Source organism: Canis lupus, chromosome 4 (genome assembly GCF_048164855.1).
Source record: "Canis lupus baileyi chromosome 4, mCanLup2.hap1, whole genome shotgun sequence".
In the NCBI taxonomy this organism is placed as follows: domain Eukaryota; kingdom Metazoa; phylum Chordata; class Mammalia; order Carnivora; family Canidae; genus Canis; species Canis lupus.
In genome coordinates, this window is record NC_132841.1 from 39,854,634 (window position 1) to 39,869,480 (window position 14,847).

A 14,847-nucleotide genomic window follows, 5' to 3' on the forward strand; every position below is an offset into this window, starting at 1 on the left:
GCGGGGGGAGCCGGCCCCGAGCTCACCTGCTCTCCGGGAGGAGGGTGGGGCCGGCGGGGGAGGGGCGAGGGGCGAGGGCGGGCCGAGCCGGGGCGTGCGTGCGGCGGGGCGCTCGGCCGCGGCGCTCCGGTCCCCGCCCCCCCAGCCGCGCGAGTCCCCGGAGCTGTGCCGTCGGACTGACGGTGCCCAGAGCAGTTCCTGTCCCCGGCCCCGGCCCCGGCCCCGGCGCCGGGGAGACGTGAGCGTGCACACGTACACACACAGCGGGGGAAGAGGCGCTCCGAGCGGCGCCCAACTTTCTCCCAGCTTCCGCGGGCCGGCGACTGGGGGGCGGAGGGGAGCGGCCGGGGCGATGGAGTCCGGCCGGGCTTGGGGAGGAAGCTCCAACAAGAAGGAAGAGATGGAGAGAATTCCCCTGGGTTTGGCTTGGGGGGTTGGTTTTGGTTTTGGTTTTTTACCCATGTCCATCGATGACTGGCGTGTAAAGGGAACCCGGAGCGGGGCGGCGAGTAGCGCCCTGGGAAGGTGGAAGAGTGTGTTTGGAGACGCGTAAAGTTGCCTTTCAAGCTCGGACCTCTGGGGCAGCGATGCGCCGCGGCGGGCTGCCTCCGGGCTGCCTGGGCCTCCCTGCCAGCCGCCTGGAAATGATGCAAGTCCAGTCGGTCACCTGGATCCCTGCGGCCCAGCCCGGAATCCGTCTGGGTTGGGGGAAGGGCGAGGAACCGGCACACTAGGTGTTGCACGGCCCACCAAATCGGGAGGGAGATGGGGCAGTTCCTCAGGCCAAGTCCTGTCTAACGCTTCTCTCGTCTCAGTTTGAGAGGGTTTTGTTTTTGTTTTGTTTTTCCTAAATGCAAAGCGTCACAGAGCCAGGAATTCCCATTTGTGCTCCGCTTGCCCCCAGCGTCACGGTGCCCGGGAAACTCCCAATCTGTCGAGGCTCGGGGCTTAGGAGCTCACTGAATTCCAAGGGACAGAAAGAGGAAACTTTCCCAGCACGTTGCGGGTGTGATGCGAGCCAAGGGCCCGGGGGCGGGGGGCTTGGGGGGAACGCCGTCCCGGCGCGGACCGTGTCCTCCCGCCCTTCTCGAGCTGCAGTCCGAGCTGGGATTCGCTTTTATTTTTTAAAGTGCGTTCGGCCATGGCCCTGGAAAACCCGCTCACACACACTCATACACGCACGCAAACGCGCGGCCGCCGCCAGGCCGGCAACTTTGTGGGGCGCCCCCGCGGAGCTCCGCTTCCTCGCGTAGTAGTTGGGCGCAGGCCCCGCCTCCCAGCCGTGTTGTCAAACGGGCCGGGGTCTCGGATTGGTCCAGCCGCTGGGACAACACCTGCTCGACTCCTTCATTCAAGTGACACCAGAGCTTCCAGGGATATTTGAGGCACCATCCCTGCCGTTGCCCGGCACTCGCGGCGCTGCTAACGGCCTGGTCACATGCTCTCCAGAGAGCTACGGGAGGGCGCTGGGTAACCTCTATCCGAGCTGCGGCCGCGAGGAGGAGGGAAACGGCGAGCGAGGAGGAAGAGTGGGAGGAGGAGGGGAAGCGGCCAAGGAGGAGGAAGAGGAGGAGGGGAACACAAAGAATCCAGGTCTCCGGACGGGAGGTTTACACCAAGAACCATGTGTGCTGAGCGGCTGGGCCAGTTCGTGACCCTGGCTTTGGTATTGGCCACCTTCGACCTGGCGCGGGGGACCGACGCCACCAACCCGCCGGAGGGTCCCCAAGACAGGGGCTCCCAGCAGAAAGGCCGCCTGTCCCTGCAGAACACAGGTAAGTGCGAGCGCCCCCGCGGCGGGGAGCAGCTGGGGGACGACACCGTGCACTCGCGCAGCGCGCCCCGGGGCCGAGAGCCCGGGACCCAGAGCCCACCTAGGGCCGCGCAAACTCTTGGGGTGGCGCGGGACGTGCCGAGGAAAGCTCGAGGCCAGGCGAGACGCGGTCGGCGCCCGGCTCCGCGCGCCGGGAATCCGCACGTGCTGGCAGGGTGATGAAATGGCTGGGGTAGGACTTGTTGCTGTCCTCCCCGGGGTCGAGGGTAAAAGAGGCAGCGCCCGGCAGGGCCGGTGCCGGTCCCGGAGCCCCCGGTCTGGTTCAGAGCTCCGCGCTCCATCCCGGCCGGCCCGCGGGAGCCAAGGAGGGTCCCCGGGGCCGGCCTGCGCCCCGTGCCCGGAGAACTTCTCTTCCCAGCCGGCGGGCTGCGACAGGACCGCGTTCCCCCTCCTCAGAAGATGCCCGACATCCGAGAACTTTGTAAGCGAGACCGATTGCGTTGCGAACTTTCCGCTCCGGGGCACTGCTTTCCGGGGAGGGGTCGGGGGGTGGCGCAAAGCGTCCCTCTGAGGTGCTGCCGCCTTTTCCCTCTCCAGAGCAGGTCGGCAGGCGCAGAAATGGTGACACGCACGGCCCGAGCCGTGCGCGGCTGCTGCTCCGCCGGCTCGCCGCTCGCCGGCAAGCTGCCGAGCAGAGCCAGGCGTGCAGGGCACGGGGCTGGCCCTTTGCCCAGCTCCTGGGAGAGAAAGAAAATCTGCCTAGAGCTCCTACGCTCGGCGCCTCCCCCCTCCCCCTTATTTGGGGGCCTGAAACCCAGCGTGCGTGCGCTCACCGCACGAGCAGGAATGCACGAGTGCCCATTAGGGACGCCGGGAGCGAGGGAACCGCGGCCCTGCGCGCTCCGGCCCGGCGCGCCGGGGCCGCGCGTGGGATCATCCGGGAGCCTCCCGCCTCCACGCGCCAGCGCTCGCGCCCCCAGCCGGCGCGGGGCTCATCCTAGGACCTGCGCCCACCCTTCCCCCTCTCCAGTGCTGTGCCTGAGAACTGAACGGGATTCTCGGTAGTTGGTGACCTCAACAAATACACGCCCCTCATTCTCTCGGTAGATTTAATCTGAATGAGGATTATCTACTCGGACCCCGCCCTTCTTCCAAAATATACTTTTCTGATGTAATTTTGTGGTTGGCTTAAATCTGTAAATGGGGTGGGGGGGGGGCGTGCAGGAGAGAGGCTATTGCAAGCGGCAGCCTGACAGTTAACTCCCTCAGTCTATCCTTTTGGAGAGATGAATTAGGGCCACCTTCTGCGAAGGAGGGCAGCAAACTCTCAAGTCTTGGGTCTCGGGAATTTCTAGGGGATTAAGTGATATCTCACACTGGATCTCTATTTAAAAGGAGCCTCTAACTTCGACGATTGCGTTTCCGCAGGCTAGCCCCCATCTGACTCGATTCCCGAGCCTGCTCCCAACCGCAGCTTCCCTAGCCTGGTATTTTTAATGCTGATGGTTTGGAGGCGCTGCCTTAATAGGAATTTTGTTTTGATTTTTAGGTGTTGAATCATAAAGCTGAATTGAAACTGCTTTTTGGACGCTTGAATTTGGGGGTCAGGAAGGAAATGCTTGTGATTTAGTAGCAGCAGCTTTGGGTTCCAAGTAGAGAAGGGTATTTAATTGATGAAGTGCGGAAGGGGGAGACCAAACTAATCATTTAAAATATCTTACTTGTGTCTGTGGGTTTAGAAAGCTGAAATAGCTTCTGCTTTCAAACTAAGTATTTCCACAAAGACTTGAAGAAGATGGGAAGAGGAAAAATGGAGTGCACAGACCAAACTTCTGATTGTGATTTTTGTAAACGTAGGTTTGGCTGATTTCTTTACAGATACGGTATTTACCAATACTGACATTTTCATAAATAGATTGAATGATGACATTTTCTTGCCCTGGCTTTTTAGATCCTGGAATAGTCATTTCTAACATAATCTCTTTAAATTTACTTTTAGTCATTACTAACTTTTATTTCAGCCGACCTCTCTGCATTCCCCAGCGTGGCTGAGAATTTTGTATATATTTGTATGTAATTCTCATTTTAGCGGAAATCCAACACTGTTTGGTCAACGCTGGCGATGTGGGGTGTGGTGTGTTTGAATGTTTCGAGAACAACTCTTGTGAGATTCGAGGCTTACATGGGATTTGCATGACTTTTCTACACAACGCTGGAAAATTTGATGCCCAGGTAAAAAAACACATAGAGCACAAAATGTTTTAGGTTGGCGTAGCATGATTGAAATGTTCATTGGAAGGACTTGTGAAGCTAAGGTGTCCTTAGCTGATCTTCGTGGCATGTTTTAGCATTTGCAAGAGACATTTTTGGTGGACAGCAGGATACCAGTCTCTCCCCACTCCACTCACGGGGTTCTGCTCTACAGAACTGTCATATAGGTGAAATCCTTCTCCACTCCTAAGCTGTGTCTACACAGGCAGAGTGGGATGGAGAGCAAGTAGAACAATCATCTAAGGATTCTTAGCAGAGAACACAAAAGTCATAACAAATAATAAACGTCTTGTAAGGGGAGACACACTATGTCTGGCCTCCGAGAACTCAGTCTGCAAGGTCCATCCCATTAGAAACAGTAGGTCTGGAGTGAGGAAAGGATAGGGACTCCAATTATACATTCCAAGACCTGTTTTCACCTACTACGGAAGAATAAATGAGACACAAACTTCATAGAAACACATCATCTCCAATGGGTATGTAAGCAGGCAACATGGATAATTCAGGGCCTCCAGAATAACAGACTTATTCCTCCTAAGTAGCACACCCTCCTCTCCCAACCTGAAAATCATGAATGAGTCCTGTTCTATAGAGTCCTCTTAATAATGCCTGACCCACTCCAGCTACCCCAGAGTCACAGAGTGAAAAAAGCCTAGCTGTTTCTTGGAGCAGGGCAAGAACCTAACAAGCCATCCTGTGGTTCCAGTGCTGACAATTCAGATATATGGCAGGTGGCATTAGGCTCACCTCTTCATGGTCTCCCAGCCTATGTATGTATTACAAAGCCCCCTATTGTTTTATCTCATCAACTTCCTTTCCCATTTCGTTGGGGAGTGGGGATACGTTGGATGAGGCCAACAGTTATGGTGTGACTTATGAATGCCACCCATCACCATCTACTGACATCCTGTAGAGAGCCTGACAAAGCAATGCCTGGGAACCAGAGAGGGATGCGACAGGGCTGGCAGCCTACCCTGCAGAGGATGTGGGGTGGCAGGAGGGGAAACAGAAACCGGAGAAGGAAAGAGGAGAACATTTGAACTCCTCGAAGCTCCCTAATAAAGCATCCCTCTGGATTAACTGGAATTAAGAAACATAATAGGAAATCCGGAGGAAAGATGTGTTTCTCAGGGCGACCCCACAGGATATCAGGGAAGAATATCAAATTCTTGCTGCAGCCCTCGAATAAATTATCTTCTTTTTTCTCTCAACCAACAGGAGTATGTTCTCAAGTGAGAAGCATCCCTCTCAAGCTGGTTCCCAGCATGTGACTACTTCATAAACTGGCATGCCCTACCTTCCATCTTATTTGGCTCCCCCTGGAAAATCTGAGCAAAAGGGGCCATTGGGAGGTGGTTTTTCAGCAACCAGACACTATCTGTAGACATTTCAGTTGCTTCTAAAGGAAGAACTGAATTAAATGTGCTGGCTAGCTTCCCACTTCCAACCTAAGCCCATTTTCTTTCTCCACTCAGTTACTTCCAGGCCTATCTAAAAACAGAGGGGTGACCTCTCCAACAACAGCTTGTTTCTATAGTAATGGGGGATGTAGGGATCCTTGAGTAGGTATCCCACAATGCCTCTGTGTCCTGAGAGGTTGATAAGGGAGCGAAAGCCCCAGCCTGCCTCCACACCACCAACAGCTGTCTCCTTTCTAGGATAAGAACAATCTAATGGGGTTGCCAGGAAAGAGAACTGTGGGCCAGATGTATGCCTGGCTGCCTTAGCCACTCAGAGGCAGGGAGTGTGGGGGAAGGGCTGTCAGTTGGGCAGTTCAGACTCCAGATGCTGCCAGGCAGTGTGCCAGGCGGGCCTTTTAGAGGCAATAATCCTAACAGTTTAAAGGAGTCGAATCGTTTTCAAAAAGGAAAAGAATGCTCCTCCTTGAAGGATAGGAGGAGACATGAGTATGGGTTGGGGGCGGTGGGAGGCAGTGAGGCAGAAGAAGGAGGCACAGATAGCACTCAGTCTTGATGTCACTTGCGGAGTCAGAGGAAAAAGCAATGATGTGAGACTTGGATAAGCAGGCACCTTCTGGTTGGGAAAAACTCTTGCTGGGAGTTCTGGACTTACATCTGGCCAGATTCCCCTCATGTTCCAGAAAAGTTGCCACCAAGCAGCCAACACTGGGCTGCCTAGAGGACAGATGGCCACAGAAGCCCCAGGACAAAGGAAACCAGTACAGCAGCTGGGGAGGAAGGAGGCAGATTTGTTAGTCTCCTAAAGTAACATCCTTTTTGCCCAGATGCCAGAGGCATCATGTCACTCAATGTACCTCCTGATGTAGTATCAGCCTGTCACCTGCATGGACCAACCATCAGTTTGAGGCAGGGCCTTGGGACTCAGTTGTCAAACAAAAATCCTGTGTAAGCCCAAGAGGGATAAATGTCTGAGCCTCTAACCAGGACTTGCCTTTTCTGCCCCTTCTTTCTCTCCTCTGTCCTCTCCGTTCTCAGGGCAAATCATTCATCAAAGATGCCTTGAAATGTAAGGCCCACGCTCTGCGGCATCGATTTGGCTGCATAAGCCGGAAGTGCCCAGCCATTAAGGAAATGGTGTTCCAGTTACAACGGGAATGCTACCTCAAACACGATCTGTGCTCTGCTGCCCAGGAGAACACCCGGGTCATGGTAGAGATGATCCACTTCAAGGACTTACTGCTGCACGAGTGAGTGCTGCCCCACAGGGGCTCGTGGGAAGGAGGGGCCCACTGCACAGGCTGGTGTTGGAGGAGTTTGAGAGGCTTGTTTTTGGAGGCTGGTCTCCGGTCTATCTCAGAAAGCTGCACTGACTCCCTTGGGAGTCCCTTTCCTGCTGACCTTCGGGAAAAGTGAGAGAAATTTCCACCATTGGTTTCAAAAGCATAAGCAACAGAAACAGAAAATGTTTTACTAAAGCATGAAATGTGTAGGATTCAGAAATACACTTCACCTTCCCCTGGGCCCAGATCCCAGCAGGTCCGAGTGTTCCAAATGGCTGTGTTGGTGCCCCAACAGGCAGCTGAGAGCTAATAACATTGGTTGAGCATTTACTCAGTGCCAGGCATCATGCTCCGTGCTCCACATGAATCTTTTACCAGAGCCTCATAGCAGCCCTGTACAGGTAGGTACCATCCTCATCTCCATTTTACAGAACACAAAACTGAGATTCGCTGAAGTACAAGTCATACAAACAATGAGAGGCAAAGCCAGGCTTGGAGCCAAGCAGTCCGGCTCTAGAGGCTTAAATGCCAAAAGCTGAGAGCAATAGCCTTTTTTTCCTGCCTCCATGGCCCTCCTTTCCCTCAGAAGGTCCAGTTTACCTCCTCTAACACATTAATACCCTCCCAGAGAAAACTTAAGATTAATGTCAAAAATTTTAATCAGCTAAACACCTTTTTGCTAAAGTGGGGAAATTCGAACTTACTTATCCAAAGATTTGCAATTTAGTATAAGCCTAGGACATCTTATTCCTTAAAAAAAACAAAAAAAACAAAAAAAATCCCATCTGTAAGATCCTAAACTTTGCAAAGTGATAAAGTGTGTGGTACTCAGTTGCTCCTAACATGAAGCATGGGCGGTAGGTCATGATGGCTCCTTCCTCAGAGACTTGAGAGCAGGAAGCAGGCCACTAGCTAAGAGACCAATATGAGTCCCTGCCAGCTTGATGGCACCATTGGTCTTCACACAGTGACTCACTGGGCCAAATCAGTACAATCTTAGGAAACCTTGCTCCTTAGTTGGTACCATGGCCTTCCCCCAGCTATGCCACTAAGCAGGCTCCTCCCTACCCCCCCAACCCCCCCACACATACACACAGTGCTTAGATCACGGAGGACTACAACCATCACCCGCCACTTTCCACTAGGATATGAGAGTCTAGGTATCTTGAAACCCCCCTGTGCAGTGAATTTTAAAATTTGCTATGAATCTCTGCAGGCAGCTCTCTTGTCTTCTCCTTAGTCACACTAATACCCAATAAAATAGTTATTACTCTTCCAAACAGCTGTTTGGAAACAGAGCAACAGCTTCAACAACAATAATAATGATATTAGCTATCATTTTGTGAGTGGGCCAAGCCCTTGGCCAGGGACTTTACCCAGACAATCTCATTTATCATTCCCAACAGGGCAGCAAGGTAGAGACTACTATCCCCACCCAAGAGAGGAGGAAAGGGAAGCTAAGAGGTTCAAGTTCTGGCTCTGAGGTGTGATCCCTACTTTCCAGCTTGGGAACTGGCAATATATATGACTGTGCTGGTTATCAGGAATAGAAACCTCCTTGCTCCTGACAGGCTCTCTCCCTAGTAGACCTGCTAAAGGTTCACTGGCCCCCAGATATAGCAGGAGTTCCTCCCTTTTCTCAAATACACCCTCATTACACAAGGAAAGCAATATAAAATTCCCTTCCTTCGAGCCACCCCTGGAAGAGGCAGATGCCCCATGGCTGAGAGACTCCCCAGTCCACTGTCACCCACTCTAGATAGTTTGTTGGCCTCAAAAATGGATGAAGGGCATGAGTTTATAAGTCAGTACTACATTCGTGGAGTATAAGAAGACTTTGTCTTTTCTAAGATTAGAGAAAAGTCCTCTTTGAGAAAACCAAATGTTTTGGAGGTTCTTATGCCCCTCCCCAGCATTAAAGCCCTGTTGCTTTTCTGGTGCCTCCTCCATGGACCATGGGCCATGTGATTTTTACTTCCAAAGGCCTTCTCACATCATTTAGAATTAATACATAGCCCTCCACCCCAGCCCACTCTGGGAATGCAGGTGGCTCACCCCGTACATTTGCATGGGTCTCTTTTAAGAGCACTCACTGTCTTCTTTCCTCTCGCTGAGCCAGCACCTCTAGGCAGTGGGTCTCACCTAACCTCACTCCCCACTGAACTCCACTGCCTTCCTTCTGAAGCTGTGAGTATGCAGTGCACCAACTCAAACTTCAAGCCAAATTAACGGAGTTGTTCTTTATCTTCACTGTTTTGGCACAAAGGATCCCATCAGTCCCCAAATATCAAGAAGACCATTTAAGAATGTGTGGCATTGGTCACAGATAAGAAAATGAGAACCAATTTGCTTTTCCCTTTAGAGAAGAAGAAATCACAGTCACTCCAGAATCCACATCCCCCCCATTCCTCAACCCAATTCCTATCCACCCCAAAACAGTCATGTTTGGTTAAAGTGGCTCCCTTCAAACTCTCCACTTCCCTCCATTCCTTCCCGCCCCACTTTCCCCATATCAACTGCCTTGGCTACCACACACCCTGTCACTGGGTGCTGGCAGCCTCCAGGCACGTCCCCCTCCAAGTATTTTTAAAAATCTTTTAGCCTTGCTGACACCCAGTTGAGAAAGCTGGGCTTTGTCATTAGACACGGGCTGAGCTTGCAGCCTGAGAAGGCACCATGCCAGCTCAAAACACGGCTTAGATTAACACACACCCCTCCCCATGGCTCGCAGCTTTCTCCTCGGGAGACAGCGCCAAAGGCAGGAGAGAGTGTGGGCTAGTCCAGCTTTCTCAGATCCGCCTTGGGGTTCTGAGAGCTCATCTGGCAGGCAGACTGCCCTGGCAAAGGAGGCCAGGAGGCAGTCCATACATTCCCAGGAAAGCCCCCTCACCTTACTCTGGGGAAAGAAACTCAAAGAAGACCATCGGGCTAGACCCAGAAAGACAGATTCTCAGCCCCTGCAATTTGCTCATCTAGCCTCAGAGGGTGGCAGGTACAAATCAGGCACTAAAATCCTGATGCTGCTGTAGCAGATAGACTCCATGACCTAGAGCTCCCTGAGGCAGGCAGTTGCTAGTTGTCAAACGGTGGAAGGAAACAAATATGCACGCGGCATTTCTTCTGTGTCACCCCATGGCCCCCAGTCTCAGCCCGAGAAGTATTATCACTGTCCTTGTCACTGTTAGGGGCCTGTCTTAGAGAGTTTAAGCACCCTGTCCATCAGCCATGCACAGACTCTCTGACTCCAAAGGCATCAAGTAGGCCTTAAAAGGCAGCTTGATCTCTATCAGCCAGAACATTCCTCTTCTCTGCTCTCAGCCCAGCTCTAGGCCTTCCCAGCCCAGAAGCTTCCAAAAACGACTTTCTCCTCTCCCTGCACCACCCCCCCCCCAGCCATCTCCATTTTTACATCTATGACACGAGGACAGTTCAACTACAACTTGAGGACTAATTCATAAAAATGGCAGTGAACTACTTCACAAGTCCTAAAACACAATCTGCGCTTCGTGCCTAGCAACTGCCAACTCGCAAAGAGAAGAGTAAGTGGGCTAACATGCAGCCACCCAAGTGGCCCAGGCTGACAGAGTAAAAAAGTCTTGCTCCTTCTTATAAATGATCTCATGTCCCAGAGTGATTTCCCTGCTCAAGGTGATGGCCCAGGGCTGCAACGCTCATGGTCAGTTATATCCAGAAACTTCGCTAGCCAAGGACTGCTGGGGAATGCTGGTTAGCCACGTGAAACATTGGCAAAGACTCCTCCCCCAAAAAGACTCCTCCGTTTGGTATTTCAGACCCTTGCCATTTGCCTATTATTCCACTGGCCCCCAAGACACTTCACTACTCCTCCCACTAAAACCCTCCTAGATGGCACATCCTAGGCATGCCCAGAGCTCTCCCGCACTCCTTTTGAACATTCGCACAGCTACCCAACCCGGCATCCTCACCCACTTTCCCCAGAGGTTCTTCCTTTTATCTCTGCACCTGTAAATAATCACTGGCCCTTTTCCCGGTGGTAGGCTCTAGGACCAGCCTCTCTCCAATGCCTGGCACCGAGCCTGGTAGGTAATGGCCATGTATAAGTAGTGGTTAAGGCCAGCACTCCATAGGCTATGGATAAAGGCTGGAAGTAATTCCAGAAAGCTCTTTCACCCAACTAAAAACTGAAGCCAGAAAAAAAAAAAAAAAAAAAAAAAACTGAAGCCAGGCATCAACCTGGTGTATCTCTTGCCTGGTATCATCACTGCTCTCTGTGGCCCAGTCAAGATTGGTTCCATTCTCCATCTCTCTCTCCCTCTGTCTCTGCTCCCAATCTCTAGACCCTACGTGGACCTGGTGAACCTGCTGTTGACCTGTGGGGAGGAGGTGAAGGAGGCCATCACCCACAGTGTTCAGGCTCAGTGTGAGCAGAACTGGGGAAGCCTGTGCTCCATCTTGAGCTTCTGCACCTCAGCCATCCAGAGGCCCCCCACGGTACCCCCTGAGCGCCAACTCCAAGTGGACAGAGCCAAGCTCTCCAAGACCCACCACGGGGAGGCAGGTCACCACGTCTCAGAGCCCAGTAGTTGGGAGACAGGCCGAGGCACCAAGGGCGAGGGAGGTAGCAAAAGCCACCTGAATGCACATGCCCGGGGCAGGGCGGTCGGCCAAGGGGGCCAGGGAACTTCTGGAAGCAGCGAGTGGGAGGAGGAACCCTCCGAGTATTCCGATATCCGGAGGTGAAACAAAAAGGCCTGGCCGGGAAATCTTTCCTCCACGCCGTCCATTTTCTTCTCTATGGACATTCCAAAACATTTGCCATTAAAGAGGGGGGATGTCACACGCAGGATTTGGTGGGGATTGCGGACTGGATGAAGGTGTGTGCTAGCAGAATGAACAGGTGAGGCAGAGACGGCCTAGGCAGCGGCAGGTCTCAGCCGTTCCCGGCTGTTCCCCAGGGGGGCTCCACTCTTGCACATCCTCAAGTGCGATCGCCACGCGGCCGCCTTGGCCTTGCAACTCTGTCTTCTTTCCATCCGCAGAGCGACCGCGGCCTGCAGCGTGCCCTGCTGCTCTGCTGCGGGGGGAGGTGGGCCGGCGAGAAGGGCAGGGGTCGGCAGGCGGGACGCACCCGTGGTGCTGGGCCCCAGGCGGGCCGGGCCGAGGCTTCTGGTGCCGCCCTGGCGGAGGGAGGGTGGCAGGACTCGGGTGCAGGAGTGAACGTGAACACCGCGCTGGGAGACAGAAGGGTGGAGCGGAGACGGGGGCTGTGTGGGTGCTTGGTGCCAAACGGAAGTTCAGTTTCTTGCCTGGGACCTGGAGGTTTGGAGCTGCTTGATGGGGAGGGCAAGGGTTCTAAGTGTAATTTCTGAGCCATTGTTCCATCGGGGGAGGGGGTGGGACCGGTCCAAGGGAGTGGCCCCTGTGTGTCTGTATATTAACCACTGCTTTGAATCTCTACTTCACTTTTTTATTTATCCAGTTACATCTACATATATACCTGTCGTCTAAATAAATGGCTTTCAAACAAAGCAACTGGGTCATTAAAACCAGCTCAAAGGAAAAAGAAATAACAGCCCATCTTTTGGGGCTGATTTTTTTTTTCTTTTGAGTGCTATTTTAAAAGGAATCAAAGAGCAATGGAGCCATACATCTGCCTGCCTGCCTGCCTGGCATGGGCTCATAGCCACTCAGGGCAAACCACACCCCTGCAGGAAAAGGCACACATGAGGAGTATATTTGACAGATTTTCTTTGGCATTTTGTTACCTCACTTTGACGCTCAGCCAAGATCGATAAAGTGAGGCACCTGATGTGGCAAAGCCAAGTTGGAAATGTGGCTTCTCAGTGTGCCTGATGGAAAGGGGGAGAAGGGAGCAAAGATGGCTGTGATTTCCAGCAGGGAAAGCTGACCTCTTACATAAATGGAGGGGACTGCCAGGAAGCACTGAGGAACAGGATTTTTTTCCAGATCCAGATTGGAAATGTAGCAACGAAGAAAGGAGTCAGAGTGGACAAAGGAAAGGCAGGAGGGACAAGACTAAAAATCCAAGGCACAGAGCAACAGGATTGTCACAAAGGGTCAGCGGTAGGGTTTTGTGGTTGTTCAGAATGTTCCACAGTGAGGCCTTTTCTTTCTTTCTTTCCTTCCTACTAGGTTATCACATTAAAGCTTATCCTTTCTTGCAGCCAGTACTCAAATAGAAGGCCAGTATTACAAGGAGTAGACAGGTGTGTTCTGGGCCAGTTCCTCCTAGAGCAGAGGTCAGCAAACTTTTTCTCTAAAGGTCCAGATGTAAACTACACTGTCTTCCGTTTGGCGGATCATGTGGTTTCAGACACAAGTAGTCAACTCTGCCGCTGCAGCATGAAAGCAGGCATACATAGACAACGTGTGACAAACAGGCTTGGCTTTGCTCCAGTAAAACTGTATTTAATAGGTGCCCACCTGGATCTGGCTCTTGGGCCTGAGTTTTCTGACCCCCATTCTAGTGAGTTGGCAAAAAAAAGTAAGCATCCTCCATTTATATCAGCTTATAGCTCTCCCTCAAAGCAACCTGAGGCGAGAGATAAAGAAGCTGAATTTATCTACTCTAAAATACTTTGTTCCAGGGAATGCCCTTACCCAAAGCCCAGCTAGTATTTATATACCCCACATCCAATCTCATCAGCGCCAGGACATGGTGCTGGAAGCTCATCTCCCCAATCTTTTGTGATCCACATTAGAAAGAAACCATTTGGGTGTAGGGGAAAAGAAGACAAATGCTGGAAGAAGCACCTAGAAAGAGCTGGAGCTGCAGAAAGCAGAAAAGATGGTGCACTTAATCCAGCTCTGCCCTCGGGGGGAGGAGGACCGGTGTGTCAGGCTCTGCCATGGGAACCGAACGTAAACCATGGCTGTCTCATGCCATGGGCCACTGCAGCACGTTGACTGTTTTACTTACATCACTCAAAAGCTGAAGCAATAACATTCTCCCGCGTTGCTGGGTCAGCTGTTCATTTGTTCACTGGCTCCTGGGCTGGATGTGTGAAAGGCATCACTTTTATATTTTCCTCAGTGTAAATGTTTTATGTGTTCGCCTACTGATGTGCCATTTGTTGCTTCTATTGTAAATATTTGTCATTTGTATTTATTATCTCAGTGTTTTCCCCTGAGGCATCAAATTGCTTACAATGTTCATTTGAACCCCTTCGCTGATCTCTGTTGTATATTTTTCATACCACTAGTGTGTTGCTTAACAAAAGTCAGGTAGATCTCATTTCATTCTGGTTCTTCATGTTTTGAAGTATACAATAGTATTTATTGCTAAGGTTCTTTGGCTCAAAACGGAGTACAGTCCAAATTCCTGTAAGAGTCGACAGAGGCATTTGTACAATCTAAAATGTAAGCAAAGTAGTAATTAAAAATAGACATTCAACTTGGGCTTCATACTTCATACAAATTTACTCATGAGCCTTCCTTTAAGGAAGGATGTGGATTTCCAAATAAAGATACGGTGTTTATTTTGAGCTTTGCATCTTAACAAGATGACTGAACACCTCTCCTTTGTATCAATAAATAGCCCTGTTATTCTGAAAGGAGAGGACTGACCTAGTACAGCAAAATGCTGACACCTGAAACCAAATAAATGGAAAACACCAGCCCAGAGCTGTAGTCATACTTAGACACACATACACACACAGAAATTTAAACTTGAACCAAATAAAAGGCTTTGCTAGAACAACATGGAAAAACAATGCTACCAGAGCCCATTTCCTAAGGAAGAACAACCTCATCTGATCTCAGAATTGGCACCACGTGAGCTTGCTCAGTCATAATGTCTGTTTCTGTTATGGATTTAGGCAGCAGGACCTGAACATTGTCACATGGCATTATTTTTCTCCCATCATTAATAAAGATTTTAAATAAACAGCTTTCCCTGGAGTAGCATTATTGTCTGGGAGCGCTTTGGACAGTCAATGCATAGAGGGAATGAATGGCTGTGAGCAAGTGAGTGTTTGAGTCCATTTAAAATGCTGGATGCTGGGATGCCTGGGTGGCTCAATGGTTGAGCATCTGCCTCTGGCTCAGGTCGTGATCCCAGGGATTGAGTCCTGCATCAGGCTCCCTGAGGAAACCTGCTTCT

General features: G+C 51.6%; 1 protein-coding gene across 1 annotated transcript; it reads left to right on the forward strand.

The window, feature by feature from the left end:
• Nucleotides 1-485: 485 nt before the first annotated feature.
• On the forward strand, nt 486-14,631 carry STC2 (stanniocalcin 2). The gene is made up of 4 exons (XM_072824117.1): nt 486-1,775; nt 3,864-4,006; nt 6,502-6,713; nt 11,063-14,631. The coding sequence occupies exons 1-4, from the start codon at nt 1,625-1,627 to the stop codon at nt 11,463-11,465; spliced, it is 909 nt and encodes a 302-aa protein (XP_072680218.1). The 5' UTR covers nt 486-1,624; the 3' UTR covers nt 11,466-14,631.
• The last annotated feature ends 216 nt before the right edge of the window (nt 14,632-14,847 follow it).

What these genes read in the sequence shown, in the direction of transcription:
- STC2 (XM_072824117.1), top strand. Translation starts at nt 1,625, where the DNA reads ATGTGTGCTGAGCGGCTGGGCCAGTTCGTGACCCTGGCTTTGGTATTG. An exon ending in CCTGTCCCTGCAGAACACAG is followed by an intron (nt 1,776 to 3,863) that starts GTAAGTGCGAGC and finishes TTCTCATTTTAG; the next exon opens with CGGAAATCCAACACTGTTTG. An exon ending in AAGGACTTACTGCTGCACGA is followed by an intron (nt 6,714 to 11,062) that starts GTGAGTGCTGCC and finishes CCCAATCTCTAG; the next exon opens with ACCCTACGTGGACCTGGTGA.